Below are 25,861 nucleotides of genomic sequence, written 5' to 3'. Positions count from 1 at the left end.
ATTGGTCTAGGTCCTTCTGTATCCTATCCCTCCCCTCCAGCGTATCTACCACTCCTCCCAGTTTTGTATCATCCGCAAATTTGCTGAGAGTGCAATCCACACCATCCTCCAGATCATTTATGAAGATATTGAATAAAACCGGCCCCAGGACCGACCCTTGGGGCACTCCACTTGATACCGGCTGCCAACTAGACATGGAGCCATTGATCACTACCCGTTGAGCCCGACAATCTAGCCAACATACTTATGCTGGCAAAACTTTAAGTGTAGACAAGGCCTTAGGGTTGACCAAATGTTTCTAATATGAAAAACAAGCAGAAAAATCTCTTCCCACCCCCCGAAAAAAGGAGAACATTGAGGCTGTCTTTATGCAACGTGAGGAGCCAGGAAAAAGAATGAGCACATGGGGCCTGATTTTCAACTGCATGATTCCAGCTCTAAGCCAGCTGTGCAGATGCCAGTGGAGTTACACTGTCATACGGCTGGAGTAATACAGTGGAGTGTTAGACACATTGTTTGTCTTTTGCTTTGTAATTGGGAGCTAGTAGCCGCAAAGAAATCCCCCCGGCCCCTGCGATACACATAGCAGCCAGCATACTGAAAGACACATTCAGAATTGCCTTAGGCAAGATTCCAGTGGTCTAGATTTGGACTCAAAAGAGAGCACCATTCTTTCTTAGTATGAAGAATAACTTCCCATGAACTCCAGCTCTGGAACACTTCTAGCCAAAGACCAACCGCAAATGTGTAATTACTGATACATAAGTTTTGATGCATAGCCACCTACTGAGCTATTGCGGTCAAATTTATTTCACCTAGTTCCTTGGATCTGACTTGAATAGAGGTCTCCAATGCAGTATATAAAGTAACATATGTAGGTACTACAGATATTGACTTATCCTTCAGGAGCATTTTTTCAGGTTCTTTCCTTCTTGTGACATTCTTTTTATTTTCCTTTCTTTGTGCTTGCCACTGAACTTGGCCGTTGTTCAGTCACTTTACTGGTGCCTGTAGGTGGAAATGTTTTGCATTCTGGTATTTTGTGTTATGTTAAAGGATTTGATTCTTTTTTCGGATTCTTTGCATGGGTGGGTATGATTATATTTCTGAACAATTGCCATTTCTTTAATGCCTTCTATTTTATCACTGACACATCCCCTTTTTGATTAATCTTTTATTCCCTTTCCTTATACAACTATAAGTGCAGGTTTCAGAGTAGCAGCTGTGTTAGTCTGTATTCGCAAAAAGAAAAGGAGTACTTGTGGCACCTTAGAGACTAACAAATTATTTGAGCATAAGCTTTCGTGAGCTACAGCTCACTTCATTGGATGCATCCGATGAAGTGGGCTGTAGCTCACGAAAGCTTATGCTCAAATAAATTTGTTAGTCTCTAAGGTGCCACAAGTCCTCCTTTTCTTTTTACAACTATAAGTGCTGATCATGAAGTCGGTGGGGCTCTGTGTGTCCATCCCACATGGAGCAGACTGCAGGATTAGTGCCCAAGTTTGCTGTAGGCTTAACTCCTTTTATAAACAAGGAGCTGTGATGTCATAAATTGGCATATTTCTTAGGCCCAGAGGGCAAAGTTCACCTGTGCAGAAGGATAGCATAGTCTATGCATGTACCTCTTAAATTCCCTATAAACATAGAGGCTTAAACTGGGACGTAAATGATGCTTAGGGTATGTGCTTGCTCTCTGCACAGGGGTGAGTTTCACAATGCAAATTTGACTCTTATGTATTCAGAACATATCTCAAGGTACATTAGTTTGTTTTAGTCTTTCTAATCTAAATCCATCTAGAATTAGAACAGTTATGTGCTCTGGAAACATGCTGCATGATAAACTGTTTTTAAAAACATGTTGACATTTATATTATTTTCTGCCCTCCCCCCTACCCCCAGCCTTGTCTACTGCAGTCAAACAGATGAGAATAAAGTCTTCACTAGAAAGCAACCTTTTTTGTTTTTGTTTAGGGGATGTCTATTTAAATCGCACTTTTAAAAACAAGGCAGGAATGGTAGTGATGAGTTTAACTGCATCAGGTGAAGATAATCAACTGTGTTTAACACTAAGAAAATTGTTTTCCAATAAAAACAAATAGTGATAATATGTCTGGCAGTGGGAGATGGAAAGCAAAGCAGATTACTTAGCACCCAAACAAAACATTTTTGATGAAGAATTTTTTCAGTGGACCAGTTTAGTTCTTATTGAATCTTTGTGCAATTACATTACACACCCCTGCTGCCCAGAAAAAACAGATTTCCTGTGATAGATGTTTTTGGACAGCAGCAAGATGTGAATTTATTTGAGAAATTAGAAGAAAATGGATCCCAATAACAATTCAGGGATGTCCTTGCCATTTTTAGCTGCTCTGATGGTGTTTTGTCCAGAAATATTTCAGGGATAAAGATGTCATTTATAAGGAGGAGGACATTGCTGTTGGAGCAGAAATTCATTTGGGTTTATAGATAGGAAACCTACATACATACTTAATCCATTTTTAATGTTTTTAGGGGAATTTGTGGATTCATTTGAGTTGAAAGGGACCTCTAGCAGGTCTTCAGATTCCATCCTTCTGCATCATTCAGGATTAATTTAATTACACCTAAGCCATCCTTGGCATCCTGTGTTTTAATGCACGTACTCCCAATACATGAACTTTAGTATGCAGGTGAGAGATTGATAGCAATAGATATATGGAATACACTGTAGAGATGTTCCCGATGTAATCCTTCTGTCAGGTGGAACCAGCAGCAACCAGGGCCGGGTTCAATATCTAGGGGTTCCTTTCCATTGACACAACACAGAACTGGCTCAAGCCTCTACCCAGTAACCTGGGAAAATTATACACCACCCTGGGGCACCTTTGAGAGGCAATACTTCCCCACTTGTAAGCACAGAGTCTGAGTGTAGAAAATAAACTTTTAATAAAGGGAAGGAAGTAACTTGGCATTAATTTGGGAAAGGTCTGCAAACAGGGTTCATAAACATAAACCATGAGCAAAAGACCCACTCCCCAAGTAAGTTGGGCAGTCTCCTTTCCCCCTCAGGTTCTTGCACCCCACTCATAGTTGCTGTCCTTGGTCAGTGCAGACCCAGAGTTCAGAGGTGCATCTGCAGAGTTTGCCTCCCACCCTGGGTGGAGGTAAGGAGGCACCTTACTCGCTCTGCTGCTTGGGCACTTGCCCACTGCGCCTCTCCGCCAGCTGCCCTGCTTGCTGCACTCGCTACCTCACCAGCCAATTGTCAATCACCTTCTGCTGCCACCTGCCTCTCTGCTGTGACCTCTGCACATCAGTCTCCTAGTGATTGTCAGCTCTTTGCAGGCTGGGCAGAGACACTGCCCCAGCTCAAGTTATTGCAGCTCTCAGAGATTGAGCATTTAAAATAACAAAAGAGGCTCCTAATGAAACCCATTTAGCTCTTTCTTTGAACAGTGGGGAGGAACAGGTTTAACCAGTCCAGGGAAGACCCTTGGGGAGGGTTCACAGCCTCCTGGCTGAGACACCTGCTCCCAGCTGTCTTACTATCACAGGGCTCTGGCATTCGAACCCCTGGCTTAACAATGTTCTTTCAGCTGGTTGCCTCCTTATCTGGGACAGGTTAAGCACAGTCCTGCTTTCCTACAATAATTACAAATAGGTAACAGTATTTCACTACCCCTGCATTCAGTACTAAAATGATTTGTAACCCAACACCAGCCAAATGTGATTACTTTGACACCGCTCTATCTCCTGAATATCTAACCAGAGCGGGAGAAACTCAAATAAATTGGTTAGTCTCTAAGGTGCCACAAGTACTCCTTTTCTTTTTGTATTTACATAAACACACCCAAAGTCTTCACACCTCTCCCCCCCCCCCCGCTAGATCTCAGAGAAGCATTCATTCAGATCCCGCTTATATCTACACTCCTGATGTGCAGCACTAAGGGCAAGTCAGCCTCTCTGTACCCCATTTGCCCCATCTTTAAAATGAGGTTAATAGCACTGTCTTGCCTCACAGGGGTATGGAGAGGATGAATATGTTAAAGGTGGAAGGCATTCAGATACTATGGTGATGGATTCAGAGTAGCAGCCGTGTTAGTCTGTATTCACAAAAAGAAAAGGAGTACTTGTGGCACCTTAGAGACTAACCAATTTATTTGAACATAAGCTTTCGTGAGCTACAGCTCACTTCATCAGATGCATTCAGTGGATTATCACTACAAAAGGTTCCTTCCCCCCTCCCGTGCTCTCCTGCTGGTAGTAGCTGACTTTAAGTGATCACTCTCGTTACAGTGTGTACGGTAACACCCATTGTTTCATGTTCTCTATGTATATAAATCTCCCCACTGTATTTTCCACTGAATGCATCCAATGAAGTGAGCTGTAGCTCACGAAAGCTTATGCTCAAATAAATTTGTTAGTCTCTAAGGTGCCACAAGTACTCCTTTTCTTTTTGTGGTGATGGAGACCATTATTATATTAATTACTTGTGTTCTGGTAGCGCCCAGGAACCTTAATCAAGGATCAGAGCCTCAATGTTGTAAGTGCTGTATAGGCATGTACATGTACAGGCATCCCAGAGAATTCACAGTCTACATGACAGACAGGATGCAAAAGGACAAAAGGAAGAGAGTGGGTTGGGAGGATGAGATGAATGCACACAATTTAGCAGAAAAGCGGAAGTCACAGAGACCACCACATTCCTTTTGCTGGAATCTTGCACCAGATCTGAACCCGTGAATCGTGAGCATTAACCCAAAGTGCTATTAAACGGCAAACGCTACATGTAGTAGGTCAACTTCTGAAGTTCTGAATCAGGCAAAACTGCAATTGGCTTCAGCTGGAGTTTTGCACGAATAAAGTATGAATGAAGACTTCAGGATTTGGTCCAGTAAGTAACAAATGAACTGAATAAAGAATGTTTACTCCTCATCCCTGGATTCAAGCATATATCTGGGAAACAAATAAATCTGCTATGCACCTCAGGGTGAAGTATATTAATCAAATAGTTATCTCGTTAAGGAAAGGTAAATTACTTGTTCTGCTGAATAAATACATTGCTATGCACAAAGTTTGCTGTGGTGTTAGCAATGCAGTCTAGATTGTCAGCCATCCAGACCCTTTTAGAGAAAGTAAACTACTGGAGGAGTGCAGCAACAACAGTATAGCAATGCATTCACAAATCCACATTATAGCACCCAACCCAAAGCTTGCTGAAAATCCCCATTACTCAGGTACCACTTGACAGGCGTTTTTCCGACAGGGCGAATGTATTCAACAGTCCCGAGTGACAGGACATGTAAAATCCGTGACAACACCTTCAGTGATGGATGATTATTGTGTGTGTCATTTAAAAAAATGACATATGACAGTGACAGGCAAAGTGGGTTTTTTTTAAATCCTTTCAGTTTCTTACCCAGAAGAATCTGAGTAGTGTCAGTGTTGGGGGAACACAGATGACAAGATATGCAACAACAACTAGATCATTTTGAGGGGGAGGTAGGTATCACTGTTAATAAAATCTCTTATGGCCTGATGTCTTTAAAATCGGACACATGGGAGGTCATAGTTTAAAAACATAACATAACCAGGCCCATATTCTGTGGGTACAGCAGTTGCTTCTGCTTGACAATAAGGACCACATTTTTTCCCTTCTCTTTAGTAGTATTCCTCCGCATTCTTCGTAAACATGCACCGGCAAAGCTAAGAGCTGTTAGTGCACATCAGATTTTAGTTCAAGTTACAGCTACTGAGGGGAAGCTCTTTTTTGCAAATTAATAATCTCAGAATTGCCATGTGTATGCCTTGCGTATGTTGTTGCCTTTCAGTGGGTTCCACAGACTCTCAGGGGACAGCTCTTCATTCAGTAAGATACTTGGCATAGGCAAGGAGTTTTTGCTACTTTGATAGACAGGTGTTTTGTAGTGTTAAGAGAGGACTGGAATTATAAAATATATATTCAAGAAGCAATATTTTCAAAAGTGCGTTAAGTCCCATTTTCAAAAGTGACGGAGGCACTTAGAAGCCTAAGTCCCAGTGTTTTGCTGTGAGGTTTAGGCTAAGTCTCATAGAAAGGTAAGGAACATATTGACAAAGCTGTTTGGATGCCTAAAGTTACCTAGTGGGATTTCCCAAAAGCACCTAAGCAGGTTAAGTGCTTAACTCCCATTGAAATTATCCTGCAGGCTCGTGGTAGACTTAGAACCCAGGTCTCTCAAGCCCTACTCTGCTGCTTGAGCCACTAGCCTACAAGGCTAAGCATTCATTCGCACCAGAACCTTGCTAAGTCTGTCTGCTAATCTGACCGTTTAGACTGCAGTCAGCTCGGTAAGAGCCATTGCGTCATTAAACCAATGTTGTAGCTTTCGAAGCAAACTGATGTTCACTTGAGGGGACTTTTTGTGTCCTGAAAGTTTGTGTATAATTATTAGCCCAGTCAAAGGTATCACACTGTCTACCTTTCTGACTTATTCATTTAGAATATTTAGACTCCTTGTTGATGGGATCTGCATCAACCTTTTCTAGCCATCCTACAAAATATTTTAAAACAAATCCCTAGGAGAAGATGAAACAGAAGTTTGTTTAGAACTCTGTTCAACCAAAGCTCGGGTAAATTACAAGGACCTTGAAGTCAGATAGAGCATTTAAATAAGTCCATGCCTTTTCACCACAATTCTCAGTTTCAAGGAACAGCTCACCAAATCTCATTTTTTTTTGTCCTTGTGAACATATAGAAAAGAACAAGTGATCATTAATCCTTCATTTTTTGCCATGACAAAGGTAAACATTGACATCAACAGAGCCACACAGATTTATACTCGCTGACAATCTGGCCCCATATAACTAGCAATCAGTGAAATGCTGTCAATATTTTAGTAAGGGGCTCCTATGTATTTCCCCCCCTCCCTTAGCCTTTTATAAACCTTGTGTCTTAGACCTTTGAGCTCTGAGGTAGAGGAGCGGAGAGAATCTCTCACATTTGTTTTCCAAGTTGAACAAAACAGCTTTCTCACCCACACCCAAAGAAGCAGGGAACAACACCTGGCAAAAATAAATGTATAGGAAGCAACTGCACTTTTGCTGGAAATGTTTATACTTTGTTCTTGAAAGACAGTGATAATGTAGTGTTCAGCTTGTGCCATTGGGAGAAAGGGTTGAGGTTGAAGACCTTATAAGAGGCTCCAAGGTATTTTTTCCCCTTATTAAGTTGTTTTGAAAATGCCAGTCATTTTGGTGCAGTCTGCTCCACTCCAAGAGAAACAAATTTGCTCTTCAGAAGCATTGTTATGAGCCGGAGGGATAAATCGTCTCAGGCAGGGATAATTTAGCACTGTCCTGAGTGGTGCAAATTCCAGCAAAGGCAGGGAAATCATGCCAATCTTCCTTTCAGTTTGGTTGCACCATTTAAGGAGGAGCTCCTTGCAGCCCCTTGTAGGACATCCGGGCGAGTGCTGCCACATTGTGGAGGGACTTTAGTGTTCTGTTTCAAGCCTGATTTAGTTTTAGTTTGTGAAAATATTGCCCAAGACTGTTAAAGGAGGGTCTACTTGATGATATAAATGCAGGCTACTCTAGACAGCTGCCCCAACTGCAAAGGTGTTTAACATATTTAAAATAGACAAGGAGAAAGAGCAAGAGCTTTTGAAAAGTGTTTATTGAGAAAGTTCATATGGTACATAGCTCGAAGTGCTAGAGGCAAATTTCTTCTATTGTTACAAAAATCGTGAAGGTTACTGTATGCTAATTTCTCATATGCCTCACAAAACTCCTAATCATAGACATCCTGAGCCAAGAACTACTGTATTATATATAAAAAAAGTACCTTGCTTATAAAGGGAAAATGACTATGACGATATATACAGTCTTATTTTAAACCAGATTCTAGCCACCTATTTAATATCTCACAGTGGGGATTTCATCCCATCTAAGAGGCTGTAATACTCCATGACATCATAAACAAAATGGTTCTGGAGTTCAGCCTAGCTCTGACATTTTGGTTATAATGCCAATAAACAAGAAACCCCCTGTGGCATGTTGACTAACTGTTTTCTTCAGCAAAGCCATGTCTGACTGCAATGCGCTTGCAGAGCCGCTATGCTGTTTTTCACCCCTTACTAATTAAAATAAGGATTTCCAGTTTGGTTAAGTGTTTTGGGAGATGGTAAGGTACAGTAAGTGGCACATTTTCGCTTTACAACTCCGCCTTCCTTTATTTTCTTTTTGCTGATGGCTGTGGTGCTCCTGTTGCTAGAGACAGGAACAAACACAAAGGAAATTTACTCAGATTGAAATGTTTTTTGCGTGAGGGAGAGTGCTCGGTGCATGGTAGGATTTTTGCAGAGCTGGTTGAGAAGGCTGTTGATGTGTAGCAGCCGTACTAGTCACATTTGTTGAAATATCTAACCAGAAGGCCACACTGATACTATGAGAGAATTGGGGCTTTCTGGTGTATTTTTGCTGCAAATACATCTTCATTAGCGGTCAGATCATTGATCACCTCTAGTTCAAAATCATACACTTGGCTACAAACTACTGGGGTCATTTCAGGAGTTTGCCAGCATCCTGAGCAGATAAGAAAAGGCCATCTAAGTGAACACAGAACTTTGCTCCCAGTTACTGGTTTCTGTGATGCATACTATCACCTACAGAAGGAATTGGGTTGTGACTGCAGTAATGGCTGAGTGGCACTCTGGGAATATAAGGGAATGTCGCTCAAAGAGCTGAGATATCAGTCACTGACAGTCTTTTCTCCATGGGAAGAGCGAGCAAAATGAGCAGTTTTTGGCAGCAGTAATTTCTACTATGTGAAGCAGGCTTAGCCTTCATTTTGGGCTGTATAAGTAGGGGCATTGCCAGCAGATCGAGGGATGTGATCGTTCCTCTCTATTCGACATTGGTGAGGCCTCATCGGGAGTACTGTGTCCAGTTTTGGGCCCCACACTACAAGTAGGATGTGGAAAAATTGGAAAGCGTCCAGCGGAGGGCAACAAAAATGATTAGGGGACTGGAACACATGACTTATGAGGACAGGCTGAGGGAACTGGGATTGTTTAGTCTGCGGAAGAGAAGAATGAGGGGGGATTTGATAGCTGCTTTCAGCTACCTGAAAGGGGGTTCCAAAGAGGATGGATCTAGACTGTTCTCAGTGGTAGCAGATGACAGAACAAGAAGTAATGGTCTCAAGTTGCAGTAGGGGAGGTTTAGGTTGGATATTAGGAAAAACTTTTTCACTAGGAGGGTGGTGAAGCACTGAAATGGGTTACCTACGCTCTCCTTCCTTTGAGGTTTTTAAGGTCAGGCTTGACAAAGCCCTGGCTGGGGTGATTTAGTTGGAGATTGGTCCTGCTTGAGCAGGGGGTTGGACTAGATGACCTCCTGAGGTCCCTTCCAACCCTGATATTCTATGATTCTATGATCTACACTACCATCTTATGTCGGTATAACTACATCACTCCTGGGTATGGAAAATCCACACCCTCAGCAACACAGTTAAAGCAACCTAAACCCTAGCTACTCCTCTGTTGACTGGAGGGCTTCTCTACCTCTCGGGCAGGTGGATTAACTGGGGTGATGGGAAAAGCTCTCCCGTCAGTGTAGGTAGCGTCTTCACTAAGTGCTACAATGGCACAGCTGCAGTGCTGTAAGTGTAGACAAGCCCTTAGAGGACATCTGCATTGGAGCTGGAGGGTGTAATTTCCAACTCCAGTAAACATACCCACACTAGCTCTCATCAAACTAGTGCCTAAAGACAGAAGTGTAGCTGTGGCAGCACAAGTGGTGGGAGGGCCTAGCTCCCCTGAATACAACCCCATCCAAGACCCTGGGCTTGTGTTTGGGGAGGCTAGCCCCTGCCACTGCTCGCCCTGCCCATGGCCACATTCTGGGGCATTTGTTGGATCAGAGCTAGCGTGGGTATGTCTCCTTGAGCTGGAAATTATACCTCCAGCTCGGATATAGACATATCTTTAGTGCTTGGTAAGGTGCTTCTGCCTGACCACAGAGTGAGTAAATTGATGACCGTGGGAGTCTGAAGAATCAGTCCCTTGGAACTTGCCAAATACCTAGTCAGATCTCTACAGAAGAAATGATTTCCTCTCACTCAGCAAGTGCAGAGTAAGATGGCCAGGGGAATGCAGGAATCTAAGACAGCAGCTAGTTCATATTCAGAGGAAGGAAATAAAAGCGGGAGGGTAAATGGGACAGAGACTTGGAGACACAGAAACATATTGTCAGAGTATAGCCTAAAGGCAGATCTGTGGGCTCCTCTGAGCTCTCCTGGAAAACAAATCTCAGACTGATAAGATTGTTCTAAAATAATTCTGTTTTACTTACACAAATTATACAGCAGCTACCAAAGAGGCACTGAAATCCTCTTCAGAACTCCGGGAGACTGACTCTAACCCCTAATCTGAGACTCCCAATGTGCACTGCTTACGCACAATGAATGTGGTCTCATCACTTTGCCGTAGCTGTATATTCGCCTGCATCACTAACGGTACATAATTGTAACAATGAGCCCAATCCTGGAACAAAGCTCTAGCCTCCTACTGACTTTGGTGGGAATTTTGCCCACAAAGGACTGTATAAAGACTTCAGCTTTTGGGGCCTAGTTCTGAGCTAGAGGAACTTACATTTCTCCTAGCCATGAAAGCTAAGCAGCAATAACTGTGAATTACAGGTTTCAGAGTAGCAGCCATGTTAGTCTGAATCCGCAAAAAGAACAGGAGGACTTGTGGCACCTTAGAGACTAACAAATTTATTAAAGCATAAGCTTTCGTGGGCTACGGCCCACTTCATCGGATGCATAGAATGAACATATAGTAAGAAGATATATGTATACATATAGAGAAGGTGGAAGTTACCATATCTTCTTGTCAACTGTCTAAATGGGCCATCTTGATTATCACTACAAAAGTTTTTTTCTCCTGCTGATAATAGCTCATCTTAATTAACTAGCCTCTTACAGTTTGTATGGCAACTTCCACCTTCTCTGTATGTATATATATCTTCTTACTATATGTTCCATTCTATGCATCCGATGAAGTGGGCTGTAGCCCACGAAAGCTTATGCTCTAATAAATTTGTTAGTCTCTAAGGTGCCACAAGTCCTCCTGTTCTTTCTCTGAATTACAGGGAAGCCTCGTGGATCTTACCCATACCTCCTCAATAGGCAAGGGTATTGCCACTGAGACCTGCCCTACTTAATGCAAGCAAATACCTGTGCTTTCCAACTGCTTTTAAACTCCTGTAGGGAAACTCCAAATCTGCCACCTTTCCACCTGTGTGTTACAGTTGCAGTCTGGCACAGAGGGGTAGTTTGTAATGTGACAAGGAAGGGTTTACTGGGTCTGCACTTCCATGGATCACGTGTCTCAAGACCCATGCAAAGGGCTCCGTGTTTGTCACGGGGGTCGTGGAAAGTCACGGATTCCCTGACTTTCCGCGACCTCCATGACTTGTGCAGCAGCCAGTGTGGCTGACCACAGGGCTGCCCAAGCAGCTGACCCCATGGACCGCCCAAGTAGCAGCCAGTGTGGCTGGTCCCAGGGACCAGTGTGCCTGATTTTAGGAAGTTAATATTATTAATTTGGATAATATGGGTTATAGGCTCACCAATTAATTTGATCAGAAGATAATAAGGTTCTTCTCCCAGAATCAGGCTACACAGAGTTTGCAGGGACTCTCGAGATGAGATGTATGACAGGGCACTTACACTGAGACAAATGTAGCCTTAAAGATGTTTATTGAGATAAATGGAGTAATAATTAGAGTTACAAATGTAGTAATATTGTTTTAGAGATACATGTGATATTATACACTAAAGCTTTTGATTAATATACATACACCCTTCCTTGATAACCTGGTGGTGAGAGACAAAGGACCAGCCTTGCTTCTGGCATGCCAAGAAAGTTCATGTCCAGGTTTCTCAGTTCTTGAGTGGGAGGTGTAGAGCTTAGGAGAAGCTACAGACCTAAGAGCTGTTGAAGCTAACTTAAGAGTTTTATTTAACTAACTGACTTAAACTTACAATTAAGAACTAACAGACTTATAGACTAATAAACAAAGAAGCCTTGAAGCTCGAAAGTTAGGAACCCATAAGCTTAGAAATTAGGAAGCTTAGAAAAAAACTTTCTTGGCATGGCGGGTCACCTCTCTTATAGGGCTTGAGTACTTGAGCCCTCCTTCTATGTCCAGACTTAGTTTCCTCACCCACAAAATGTCAGGGGACACTTACTCCATAGTTTGTGCGTACTGATGACATATACATACATATTAATGACATTAGCTCATTCTCACATTTGTTATTTCTGTCCTACCCAGTTATTTTGGTTCTTTCCTTGTGGTTTACCTGTTAAGTTTCAATAAGGTATGAACTTAGGAAGCCCCCTATGCCACCCTGCTTCAAGCATCCTTTATCTGGCTATGTTAAAGGTCGCAGCCATATATGAACCTTATGCTTTAGCTCATCACCACCTACCTAGGTGAAAGGTCCCGAACATATGTCTGCTAACTTTGCCATAGCTCAGCATACAGGATGTGGTCTGTAGGTCCCTTGCGTTAACAGCCAAAATGCTTTAATATAAACCTATAAATCTATGATAATAAAACAAATAATCAAATTCATAACAAAATAAGAAGTCCATAAGAAAAGATATATATCTATATCTATAGATATAGATATATATAGGCAAGCAAGCAGGCTAGCCTTATAGGCCAGCAGTTCTCAACCAGAGGTCTGCGGACCCTGGGGGTCTGTGAGCCCTTTCAGGGAGGCTGCGGGGCCCCACAGCTGAAACCCGGTGCCCCAGCGCTGAAGCTGAGAGCGGCATGGGGCTGAAGTCGGCGCATCCCACCCATCCTGTGCCCGGAAGCCGGGAGTGGTGCGGGGCTGAAGCCTCCCCCTGAGCTTGGAGCAGTGTGGGGCTGAAGCCGGTGGCCACCTCCCAGCCAGGAGTGGCACGGGGCTGAAGCTCAGAGCCCTGCCCCCACCCCCCTGCTGAAGCTGGGAGCTGCCCTGGGAGCCCCCCGGACCTGTACACAGCCCCTAGCTACCCCCTGCACCATGAGCTACCACCCTGCCTGCACCCTGAGCTACTCCCCTGCCTGCACAAAGCCCGTAGCTACCCCCCTGCCTGCACCCTGAGCTACTCCCCTGCCTGCACACAGCCCCTAGCTACCCCCTGCCTGCACCCTGAGCTACTCCCCTCACTTCACACAGCCCCTAGCTACTCCCCTGCCTGCACCCTGAGCTACTCCCCTGCCTGCACACAGCCCCTAGCTACCCCCTGCCTGCACCCTGAGCTACTCCCCTCTCTTCACACAGCCCCTAGCTACTCCCTGCCTGCACCCTGAGCTACTCCCCTCTCTTCACACAGCCCCTAGCTACCCCCTGCCTGCACCCTGAGCTACTCCCCTCACTTCACACAGCCCCTAGCTACCCCCTGCCTGCACCCTGAGCTACTCCCCTCACTTCACACAGCCCCTAGCTACCCCCCTGCCGGCACCCTGAGCTACTCCCCTGCCTGCACACAGCCCCTAGCTACCCCCTGCCTGCACCCTGAGCTACTCTCCTTTCTGCGCACAGCCCCTAGCTACCCCTTCCCTGCACCCTGAGCTACTCCCCTGCCTGCACACAGCCCCTAGCTACCCCCCTGCCTAAACCCTGAGCTACTCCCTTGCCTGCACACAGCTCCTAGCTACTCCCCTGCCTGCACCCTGAGCTACTCCCCTGCCTGCATCCTGAGCTACCCCCCTGCCTGCACACAGCCCCTAGCTACTGCCCTGCCTGCACCCTGAGCTACTCCCCTGCCTGCACACAGCCCCTAGCTACCCCCTGCCTGCACCCTGAGCTACTCCCCTCACTTCACACAGCCCCTAGCTACCCCCCTGCCGGCACCCTGAGCTACTCCCCTGCCTGCACACAGCCCCTAGCTACCCCCTGCCTGCACCCTGAGCTACTCCCCTGCCTGCACACAGCCCCTAGCTACCCCCTGCCTGCACCCTGAGCTACTCCCCTCACTTCACACAGCCCCTAGCTACCCCCCTGCTGGCACCCTGAGCTACTCCCCTGCCTGCACACAGCCCCTAGCTACCCCCTGCCTGCACCCTGAGCTACTCCCCTCACTTCACACAGCCCCTAGCTACCCCCTGCCTGCACCCTGAGCTACTCCCCTGCCTGCACACAGCCCCTAGCTACCCCCTGCCTGCACCCTGAGCTACTCTCCTTTCTGCACACAGCCCCTAGCTACCCCTTCCCTGCACCCTGAGCTACTCCCCTGCCTGCATCCTGAACTACCCTCCTGCCTGCACCCTGAGCTACTCTCCCTTCTGCACACAGCCCCTAGCTACTCCCTTGCCTGCACCCTGAGCTACTCTCCTGCCTGCACACAGCCCCAGCTACCCCCCTGCCTGCACCCTGAGCTACTCCCCTCACTTCATACAGCCCCTAGATACCTCCTGCCTGCACCCTGAGCTACCCCCCTGCCTGCACACAGCCCCTAGCTATCCCTTCCCTGCACCCTGAGTGATATTCAAACTTTTTGAACTGAGCCCCCCCATTGGGTTATATTTTTTGGTTGCATCCCCGCAGAGCCCAGACAGGCTGGGTGGCCTCCTGAGTGAATCAGGGGGTGGAGGTAGCGCTCCCTCCCTGGACCCCATTTTGCGGAGCTGGCTCGAGCCCTGCCAGCTCTTGCCCCCCCAAATAGAAGTAAAACGATGCCTATGCCCAAGGATCTGTCCCCTGCCACCCCCCCACCCGCGGCCTGGAGCCCTGAGTTCCCACCCCCACTCCCCTGCTGGGCCCTGGCATTTTTATAGCATGTTGTGCGGCGCCTGAACAAGAAAAAGTTTGAGACCCCCTGCCACAGGCTACATGGGCAGAGCAGCTGCTGTCAGTGGCCCCCCGGCAGCGGTCCCCAGGAGCAGCCGCTGTCGGTGGCCTCCAGCAGCAGTCCTGGGATGGCTGGAGCAGCCGCTGCTCAGCAGCCCCTGGCAGCTGGAGCCGATGGCCCTGGACCCCCCTCAGCAGCGGGCCCCCAGGGTGCCCCCCCAGCAGCGGCCCTCCACCCCCCCCCCAGATTAGTCAGGGATGTTTATGGTATAAGTCATGGACAGGTCATGGGCTGTGAATTTTTGTTTACTGCCCATGACCTGTCCATGAATTTTACTAAAAATACCTGTGACTAAATTGTAGCATTACCCATGCATAAATGGTGTGAGGGGTCTTAACTACTACTCCAGGTGTTCACTTGGAATACCATCTGGGTTGCAGCCCTATGGCCTTCCTGTAGGTGGAGGATTGATTTCTGTCTGCCCCATCTCCACTAGGTTCACCCCTGGAGACTAAGGAGGGAGCGAGGAGGGGTAAATTTCAGCTGCTGTCCAAACAGCAGCAGGGAGCCATCTTCAGTGGTTGCAGTACAGGAAATATCACAACTGAAATCAGCACTCCTTTGAATACCATTTGCTGATGGGTCAGACAGCGCTGGCTGGTAACTCCATATAGTCAGTATACCAGCCAGTGGCTGGATATAAAGGAGATACCCAGGTGTAGTTTACATTGCATATTCCTCAGCTCATCCATCCCCAAGCCCCGACTATGCATTGTAAAATTCAGGGTTCTTTCTCAGTTATTTTATGCTGCTTTGTTTTTGCCAGGCATTCCCAAATATGTATGTGTGGGGATAACTGCACCACTTTTGCTGATAGTATCAGATATACTTTGTATTCTGACTTAAATTTGTTCCAGCTATATGTGTTTTTAAAGTAATTTGAAAGGTAAACAACGTGATACACAAGTCACATTTTGTTGCATCCTTGGCTAAAATGTTAGAATATTTTGAAGTGTCAACCTGTGAATACAAACTTTTGCTGATGAGGAAAGAATTAAGTATACAGGGTTTTCTTTTGATGTTTCCCTGACATATGGTGCTTCTAACCCAGTGACAAATTAATTGACTAGATATAAAAGAGATGGACAGCGCTTAGCAATAAAGGACAGGATATGCATTACAAGACAGCTGGTTCTGCCACTGCTGGACTATGGAAACAATACACATCGGACAGCTAATGAGTCTCTGTTGCATGAGATAGATTCTCTTTATAATAGAATTGCACGCTTTGTCTCTAAATGTGGTTATTATACACCCCATTGCACAATGTTTGAAGAGCTTGGTTGGCCCTTGTAGTAGGTTAGGAGAGAAATAAATTGGAAAACAATTGCACATAAGACCTTCAATCCATCAACTGGTCCATATTTATCCAAATTACCAGTACACGCTCCCAAAATACAAATCTGTGATACATTCAGGGATGGAGTGTTAACACAGAGAAGCCTGGTTTTCACAAGGCCACTTTTTCATTTGCTGTTGCTTTTTAAACATACAAAAAGCTTGAACCCAAAGTAACAAAAAATGTTAGAAGTCACTTTTAGAGACATAGTGAAACTCTGTGCAGCAGAATGAAAGTTCCATGTAATGCTTTGCATGTGCAAATTGTAGTTCATGTTACAGTGGGCTGCCTGGTTACAGAAGAGTTGTTCTGTGAAAAAATCACACCACCTCTTAGATTTTAAGGCCAGAAGGGCCCACTGTGATCATCTAGTCTGCCTTCCTGTTTAACACAGGCCCGAGGACTTCCCTAAATCAATTCGTCTCTGAACTAGAGGATAGCCTTAGAAAAACTTCCAATCTTGATTTTAAAATTGCCAGAGGTGGAGAATCCACCACAGCCCTTGGTAAGTTGTTCCAATAGTTACTTATGTTCTCTGTTAAAAATGTATGCCTTATTTTCAGTCTGAATTTCTCTAGTTTCAGCTTTCAGCAATTGGATCTTGTTAGATCTTTGTCTGTTAGCCTGAAGAGACCACTATCACACATTTGTTCCCCATGTATGTACTTACAAATTGTATTCAAATCATCCCTTAATCTTCTCTTTGTTAAAATAAATGGATTGAGCGCCTTGAATCTCTCACTATCAGGAACGTTTTCCATCCTTGAATCATTCTTCTTGCTTTTCTCTTAACCCTCTACAATTTATCATCATGTTTCTCAAATTGTGGGCACCAGAGCTGGACATAGTATTTGAGCAGTATTTGCACCAGTGCCAAATACAGAAGTAATATAACTTCCCTACTTCTATTAGACATTTCCCTTTTTATACAGCCGAGGAGTGTGTTACTCTTGTGGCCACAGCATCCCACTGGAAGTTCATGTTCAGCTGATTATCCACCATGCCCCCTAAATCTCTTTCAGAGTCACTGCTTCCCAGGATAGAGTCCCCCATCCTGTGAGTATGGCCTACATTTTGTGTTCCTAGATGTATAATTTTACACTTAGCCATATTACAATGCATATTGTTTGCTTGTGTCCATCTTACCAAGCAATCCAGATCACTCTGTATCAGTGACCTGTCCTCTTCATTATTTACCATTCCCCCAAACTTTATGTCATCTGCACACTTTATGAGTGATGATTTTGTGTTTTCTACCAGGCATTGATAAAAACTTATAAGGGGTACCTCTGAATAAATTATCGTAGTTTAAGACCAGGATTTTCAAAAGTAACTTGTGATTTTTGGATGCTCAACTAGATACGCTTTAAAAGGTCCCAATTTTCAGAAAGTGCTGAAAACCAGGCCCTGTGAAGATGTTAAGGTTGGGCATCCAAAAGAAAAGTTGAGGGATCCCAAATCACGCCTCACTTTTGAAAATCTTGGCCCAGGTACCATACAATGTTGAGTTATGAATATAGATCATGCACAGCAGTTACACACTGTTGTAGGTCTCTTTTTTTCACACCCACAAAAGAATCCCCAATAAGGATAGCTGCACCATCCATGAAGCAGGTAGGTGAAAAGGATGTTCATCAAAGCCAGTCTAAATGACCAAGCCTGCCTACTTCCTACTCAGTCTTTTTGTCATCTTCAACCTGGAAGTCTAGGTCCCTTTATTCATTCCTTGTCGTTTAGTTCTGTTTCTGTTCAAACATGCTTCTTTTCCCCTTCCAGCTCTCCTGGGAGCAGAGAAGGATAAGATAGAAGATGAGTTTTTTAAATTAAAAAATGAGTAAAAAGGATAAAAAAACACAGAGAGAGATACAGTAAATGAGCCCCCAAATACAAAACAACTTGTTGTAAATGAGAGGACCAGACCTAATGCAGGCAGCCTTTCTAATGCTTGCTCCCTTGTGCTTAGACTCTAGACTTGACCAGGATAAGCATCTTCTACAAAAAATGTCCAGAAGTTCACTGGCCCCACAGTCTCCTAATCTGCCTCATGGAGTCCCAGTATAACACTACAGCTTCTTCTGTCAGGCTCCAGACTCACCTTGTGATGACATGATATCCAGGGCCCTGCTTTTCTTACCAGACCCACACCCTTTCTAGTCTTTCTATTTACTTTCCATCCATGTTTTTTAGCCTTTCAGGTGTTCTGAGGATTAGCTGAGTTCAGTATCTCCTGAGTTCCTCTCCTTTCTGGACCCTGTCAGCACGCTAGTGCTCCCTCTTCAGATCAGATAAGCAACTGGGGATGTTCTATCCATGCTCTCTTCTCCTTTGCTCTTTGTGTCAGGATTGCATCATTCATCGGCCCTACCCTAACTTTCATTGGCCATTGTCTTCCTCAACAACTTCTAAAGAAGATCACTACTTCCTTCTGCCAACTTTCTCCAGTACAATTGACCTGCTTACCAGAAAACCCAATGTCACCTGAAAGTGAGAATAGGCATTTGCATGGCACTGTCATAGCCGGTGTCGCAAGATATTTACATGCCAGATGCGCTAAGGATTCATATGTCCCTTCATGCTTCAACCACCATTCCACAGACATGCTTCCATGCTGATGACGGGTTCTGCTCAATAACAATTCAAAACAGTGCGGACCAATGCATGTTCATTTTCATCATCTGAGTCAGATGCCGCCAGCAGAAGATTGATTATCTTTTTTTGGTGGTTCGGGTTCTGTAGTTTCCGCATTGGAGTGTTGCTCTTTAAAGACATCTGAAATAATACTCCACATCTCGTCCCTCTCAGATTTTGGAAGGCACTTCAGATTTTTAAAGCTTGGGTGGAATGCTTTAGCTATCCTCAGAAATCTCACATTGGTACCTTCTTTGCGTTTTGTCAAATCTGCTGTGAAAGTGTTCTTAAAATGAACAACATGTGCTGGGTCATCATCCGAGACTGCTATAATATGAAATATATGGCAGAATGTGGGTAAAACAGAGCAGGAGGCATACAATTCTCTCCCAAGGAGTCCAGTCACAAATTTAATTAATGCATTATTTTTTTAATGGGTGTCATCAGCATGATGCATGGAAGCATGTCCTCTGGAATGGTGGCCGAAGCATGAAGGGGCATATGAATGTTTCGCATATCTGGCACATAAATACCTTCCAATGCTACAAAAGTCTCATGCAAACCCCTGTTCTCGCTTTCAGGTGACATTGTAAATAAGAAGCGGGCAGCGTTATCTTCCACAAATGTAAACAAACTTGTTTGTCTTAGCAGTTGGCTGAATAAGAGGTAGGACTGAGGGGACTTGTATCAGAGTGGTAGCCATGTTAGTCTGTATCAGCAAAAACAATGAGGAATACTTGTGGCGCCTTCGAGATGAACACATTTATTTGGGCATAAACTTTCATGGAAGTTTTACACTGCTTTGGTTTTGAATGCAGTTATGTAACAAAAAAAAATCTACATTTGTAAGTTGCACTTTCATGATAAAGAGCTCGCACTACAATACTTGTATGAGGTGAATTGAAAAATACTATTTCTTTTATCATTTTTACAGTGCAGATATTTGTAATAAAAATAATAATATAAAGTGAGCACTGTACACTTTGTATTCAGTGTTGTAATTTAAGTTAATATATTTGAAAATGTAGAAAAACATCCAAAAATATTTAATACATTTCAATTGGGATTCTATTGTTTAACAGTGCGATTAAAACTGCGATTAATCACAATTATTTTTTTTGAGTTAATAGTGTGAGTTAACTGCAATTAATCAATAGCCCTAGTTCTAAGCCTTCATTTGATAAGCACAACCTCAAGTGTTAAAATTGTGAGTCAGGCCCCCCAAAATCACGAGATTGGCCTAAAAATGATATTTTTAAAAAAGTTTTTTATTTGCGTTTTGGTTTTGAGCCTTTTGGATGTACACATTTTCCATCCTTTCTCTGCAACCACAAGGGCTAGAAACTTGTTTTTTAAATGATAGCTGAAATTCTCATAATCACCTTACCGCAGGAGCAGGGTACCAAGAAAAACAACAAGTATTGAGAGATGTGGCAACACTGGTAAAAGAACATTTCTACACTCACAGCATACAGAAGGGGGATCATTCTTTCTCATTATCTAACAAACTTAGATGCCTGCTATGTCTTTTTTTTGTAGAAGGATGATTATATTAAATAATAATAATTATCTCAGTCTGAGCGGTCGGGTTGCCATCTCTGAGGTACAAAAAAACAGGACATCCAGAATGATCCCAGGCCCATAAAACTGAACAACTGGTAGTGTGTACTGAGCACATTTACAAATTTCCCAGGACAGCCTCTTCAAAAAAGGGATGATTTTGGGAAAACCTGTACAGGTGGCAACATCACTGAGAGTGGTGAAGCATTAGCCCCATTGAAATGTGCAAAGCCATGATATAGACCTTACATAATACACGTATTTACTCAGGTAAAATAAATTAGACCTTAAACCATATTTGGAAGCAATCTTTCATCATTGAAAGCCTCTAGTGGCCATGGAGTTCCTCTGGGAACTTATGGCTTGTTACATCCATGTACTGCATAGGTTCTGTTGTAATGTGTGGGACGAGAAGACATATGACAAGGAAAAATTGCTCACTGGTAATTGTGTTTGTGATAGTCATCCCTAATTTTCCTTTCCTCCCACATCCCCTTGGGGGCTCTCTCAATTAGTGCTGTGTGTTGTTTGGTTTTCTTATATATTTATTTGCTCTACAGGATTCTGTTTGGAGGAGAAATTGGGCGGGCTGGTTCTTTTATACAGGCTGTGATTGACAGTTTGGTTGACTCCTTACTTCCAGGTTGGTGGAGCTATATCCCTTAGTGTAATGTGATGGGGGTGGGAGAAGGGGACTACAATAAACACAATTACTGGTAAGTAATTTTCTCCTTGACTATATTTCTGGTGACTCTGTTTTATACCCTCTGTGCCAAAGCAGGTTTGCTGATGACAGTGTTTAAGAATATTTAATTCTTGGTACGAACTAGCTGGGTGTTTGTCTTAATGAGCTATCCCACTGCTATCACAACAACTTTAAATACCTTATGGCTAGCAAGGCAGAGACTGACACACAGGCAGCTTTGTTTCTGCAAATAGCTGCTAGATTTACTTGCATCTTTCAGCTGGGTTGATATAAATACAGGTTGTCCTGTTGTTACTGTGACAGCAAATAAGAGCACTTATGAACTGTTGCTGTTCTGCTTATCTTGTCTCTTAGGAAAAGGAAAAGTTGTATGTAGAGCTGAAGCACATCTTGGCCCGGCAGCCTGGGCCCGAAGCGGCAGAACAGTTGCAGCTCTACCGACACACCCTCCGAGAGAAGACCAAGCAACTGAAAGTAAGAGATGCCCTTCATGGGATTAATCAGAAAGGGAGTCCATCTGAAGGGCTGCTATGCTTATAGGACTACATCAGTGCTTTGCACAGGGAAGGCTGTCTTCCCAAGGAGTCTTTTGGTGCTGAGAACCTGAGCCTCAATCTCTGGCTGGAGGTGGGGGCAAGGAGTTAAAAATGTTTCACTGTCAGGGGGTTTTCAGAAGACTGTAATTCTTCACAGTGCTTTCACTGCTTTTGTGCAGCCTGGCCAATAATACTGCAGTGCAGTAAGGGGGATAGCAAGTGAGAAAAGATAAGAAAGAATAATGTCAGAGAAAATGGAACAAGCTCTTTAAAATAGGACACTTCCTAAACTATAGCTGCGTATCAAAAGATACCTTTGTTTTCCTGTGATGTTACTTGGCTATACAGTTATTTAGCAGTTCAGCCGTTTCCTCTCAGCTTTTTATGCATCCATATTCCACACTAAGCTGTGATGCCAAAGACTTTTTAACTGTGGGGAATGGGCATAGTTTTCTTCATTTACAAGTCTTGTCTTGTCCTAAACAAATATTTCTGATGTTTGTCAAAAAAGGATAATTCAACATTTCCCTACATTCTCCATGAAACACTGGCCTAAGAGTCACAGCTCTTCCCACCTCACTGCCAAAAAATCATCAGGCTGTTGGAAGGAGTTCAGAGGGGAATAGCACTAATGACAAAAGGCTGAAAATATTGATTTACTAGGAAAGATTAAAATAACTGGATATGCTCAGCTTGATTAGTCAATAGATACAAGTAAGAGGACAAATAGGACCAACAGTCAAAGATGGAAGAATAACTATAAAATGTCTCTACAAGCAAAGACTGGCCCATCAGTTGAGAAGCATCCTTTCTAAGAATCGTCTGAAACCTAACCATTTCCATTAGTCGTTGAGGGCAGATCAATAAGTAGATCCTCCATTTCATCCAAATAAATCTGTGAAAGAACACCTTGTATTTCAGTCCAGGAATAGCATGCTGCGTAAATATTACTAACTCAACAGGTTTACTTGGACAAGATATAGGGCCTGTTTATTGGTCTGCCCTCAGAGGCTAACCGAAACAGTTACATTTTAGAAATTGACTTCTTTTTCATAGATTCATAGATTTTTAAGGCCAGAAGAGACCATTGAATCATCTAGTCTGACTTCCTGTCTAGCACAGGGCAGAGAGTTTCATCCAGTTATCCCTATATTGAACCCAGTAACCTATGTCTCACTAAAGCTTATCTTCCAGAAAGGGATCCTGTCTTGATGTGAAGACTTCAACAGATGCAGAATCCACCACTTCCCTTGGTTTTGTTCCAATGGTGTTTTGGTTCTGAAGTGGACAGAACTGTACATGTTACTGTGGGTACATTGCCGAGCACTTACATGACATTTCTCTAGTCTACAGTACAGTGTTGTATAATGCCAGTGCTACCTGTTAACTGTGCTTTCTGTATGAAAGTCCATAACAATATTCATAGCCTCTCTGCTGGGGAAAACAAAGGGAGGTTGTTTTACTAATGTGTAAGCTTCCTAAGCATTCTGAGAATAGAATTTAGTAATATTATTTTTATTTGTTTCATTAAACAAAGAAGAAATGAAAGTGCAATTAGAATATTAATGTACAGCATATTACTCTAAACGCTCATCCACATGGACATTTTGAGATACTACAGATACATGAGGCTTAATTTCATTTTTTCTTAAATGAGTGAAATCTTCTAATAAGTGAGTCAAAAACATTTTCACACTCCTTTTAACATGCTAGTGGAAACTGTTCCTAAATCCTTGTTATTTCTCTCACAGTGCATTGTGCGTACATTAGTCTCACGTCTTATTACAGGGCTGACAAGAGTAATCTATCTTAACCCCTTGTCACTAGAAATCAGGATTTCCTGGTTCTGAAGAGCTGCCTCATGGAAAACGTTTTGAAGGTGTGATCATGAGAAGCAATTCTACTTATATGAAATGTAGGGCTCTTCCCTTGTTCTTGACTATATGAAAGCAAGAGCCTTCTCCCAAGAGTTCATCTGCTCCTTCAGCTCCTTTCCCTGTTGAAGTCATCATCTTCTATTTCTGCATCATAATCAACTCTACACCAACCATGGGGAAAATCCTCCAGGAGCAGATGATGTTTACCCTCAATAAACAAGGAGCCTGTTTTTATGTAAATCTTAGTTATCTGGAAGAAGAGAAAAGAAATGCAAAAAATGTAAAATAGAAGCAGGAGTTTAGCAATGAATATGATTCAAAGTTGATGATTCAAAGATGATGAATATGATTCAAAGTTTTCCTTAGAGCTCTCATTGGTCTTTAATGCATTAAATTGCTGCTGTGTACATTTTTACTTCCTCACACACAATATTGTATTAGCAAACAGGCATACATGCTATTCTCCTGTGCCAGGTCAACATATGTTTATGGGTTGAGTAAAAACTTCACTGAGACAGATAGCTGTGAACTCACCCTTTGGTTTATGTAACTGTAAGGCTAGAGCTGCCTTGTGGAAGAACCTGCGAGGCATCAGTGTCCCTGATATCCTCCTGAGGTTAATTCAAGACCTACATAATGACTCAGAGGCATGGGTGCATTGAGGTACCCTCAGGTCTCACAGATTTCACACTGGATCCAGAGTAAAGTAGGGATATGTCCTGGCTGCAGCCCTCTTCTTCTGCACAATAGATTGCTTCCTTGAACATATCTCCACAAATATCAGTATAACTGTCCATTTAACTTCTTTTACCAACCCGGATTATGCGGATGATGTCATCCTCTTTGGTCAGGATGCAAACAATCTTAAAGCTACACTAGAGAGCTTCCAGCAAGAGGCACCTGCTCTTGGGCCAAGGATTTCTTGGGTAAAAGCAAAAATCCAGAGTGTTGGCACAAAAGTTGTGGTACAAGACATCTCTGCTTCTGGACAAACCCATGGAAGTAGTGGATAACTTCATCTACCTATAAAGAAAAGGAGGACTTGTGGCACCTTAGAGACTAACAAATTTATTTGAGCATAAGCTTTCGTGAGCTACAGCTCACTTCATCCGATGCATCTGATGAAGTGCATCTGATGAAGTGAGCTGTAGCTCACGAAAGCTTATGCTCACATAAATGGGTTAGTCTCTAAGGTGCCACAAGGACTCCTTTTCTTTTTGCGGATACAGACTAACACGGCTGCTACTCTGAAACGTTCATCTACCTAGGCAATAAATTGTCTTCAAACAGATGCAGCCCACCAGACATTCTAAGGAGAACTGGTTTAGCAGCCTCGGCAATGGAGGACCTGTATACGGTCTGGAGTGAACAAAAGTTGGAACTATATACAAAAGTATGGTTTTATGAAGCCTGCACATGTCAGATTCTCTTAGGTGGATCTGAAACAGGGACGTTGCTTAAAAAAAACATAAGGAAGTTGGTGCCATTTCATATGCATTGTCAGCAATGACTACTGGGTATAAGATGGTTTGACTTTATCAGTAATAGGGATGTAGCATTGAGTACTGGCCCAGAGAGGACCGAAGTCATCATTGGCCACTGCTGACTTTTTGGTCATGTTGCCCACCTTTGAGACAAAATCCCTGCACATCAAACTCTGAAGATTGGCCTTGAGATGAAGCGGGAATGCTGCCTGGTCATGGACTGGTGGTGGCCATGTGGTTGCCTGTGTTTCACCTGGCTGCATCAGAGCCTTAATAACTCTTAGATGCCTGGAATAAAGCTGTACAGAGTGCTCCCGGACACTCGATGCTCTGGACCTCTGCTATCGAAGGGTACGGTTGTTATTATTGTAAGGATAAGCCCCCACTTAAGACAAAAGGAGTATGTGAACCCACCCACAGGCTTTTGCTGAGTATTGTTTTGGGCAGGGGTGTGTGGGCATGTGTGTGTATGAAGGAGAACAGTCAAAAAACTGGGAGAGACCGAGGACAGAACAGTGAGTGAGGTAGAGGCAAAAAACAAGAAAGCCAAACAGTAGCCGATGAGCACAGTGTGACCCTGGAAAAAACTAGAGAGAATTTTTGGGTCTGTTGACTAAGGAGGCTTGGGGTTATAAGTAAGGCAAAGATTTTGTCACTGTTATTTTAGTAAAAGTCATGGACAGGTCACAGGCAATAAACAAAAATTCATGGAGCCCGTGACCTATCCGTGACTTTACTAAAAATAACTGGGAGCAGGGTTACATAGGGGGAGGAATGGAGTCCAATGGGTGAGGGGGGGACTGTCAGGCAAAGACCCCTGGCTCCAGCGGCTGCAGCAGGGGGCGCAGCCAG

General features: G+C 43.7%; 1 protein-coding gene across 2 annotated transcripts in view; it reads left to right on the top strand.

Moving 5' to 3' along the window:
* Positions 1–25,861, top strand: part of CFAP58 (cilia and flagella associated protein 58) — a 102,632-nt gene that overhangs the window by 64,817 nt on the left and 11,954 nt on the right. The window contains exons 16-17 of one of the 2 annotated variants that reach the window (XM_084634153.1): positions 21,467–21,586; positions 22,843–23,284. In XM_084634153.1, the coding sequence (XP_084490279.1) occupies positions 21,467–21,586; positions 22,843–22,860 (138 nt within the window). In that variant the 3' untranslated portion in view covers positions 22,861–23,284. Of the gene's footprint in view, positions 1–21,466; positions 21,587–22,842; positions 23,285–25,861 lie in introns of those variants that run through there. The other variant, XM_084634152.1, reaches the window with a different exon arrangement.

The sequence above is a fragment of the Lepidochelys olivacea genome, assembly GCF_965140295.1.
Source record: "Lepidochelys olivacea isolate rLepOli2 genome assembly, chromosome: 7".
NCBI classification, from domain to species: Eukaryota; Metazoa; Chordata; order Testudines; family Cheloniidae; genus Lepidochelys; species Lepidochelys olivacea.
The sequence above is the reverse complement of the archived record's forward strand: the minus strand, read 5'-3'. Positions and strand labels throughout refer to the sequence as shown.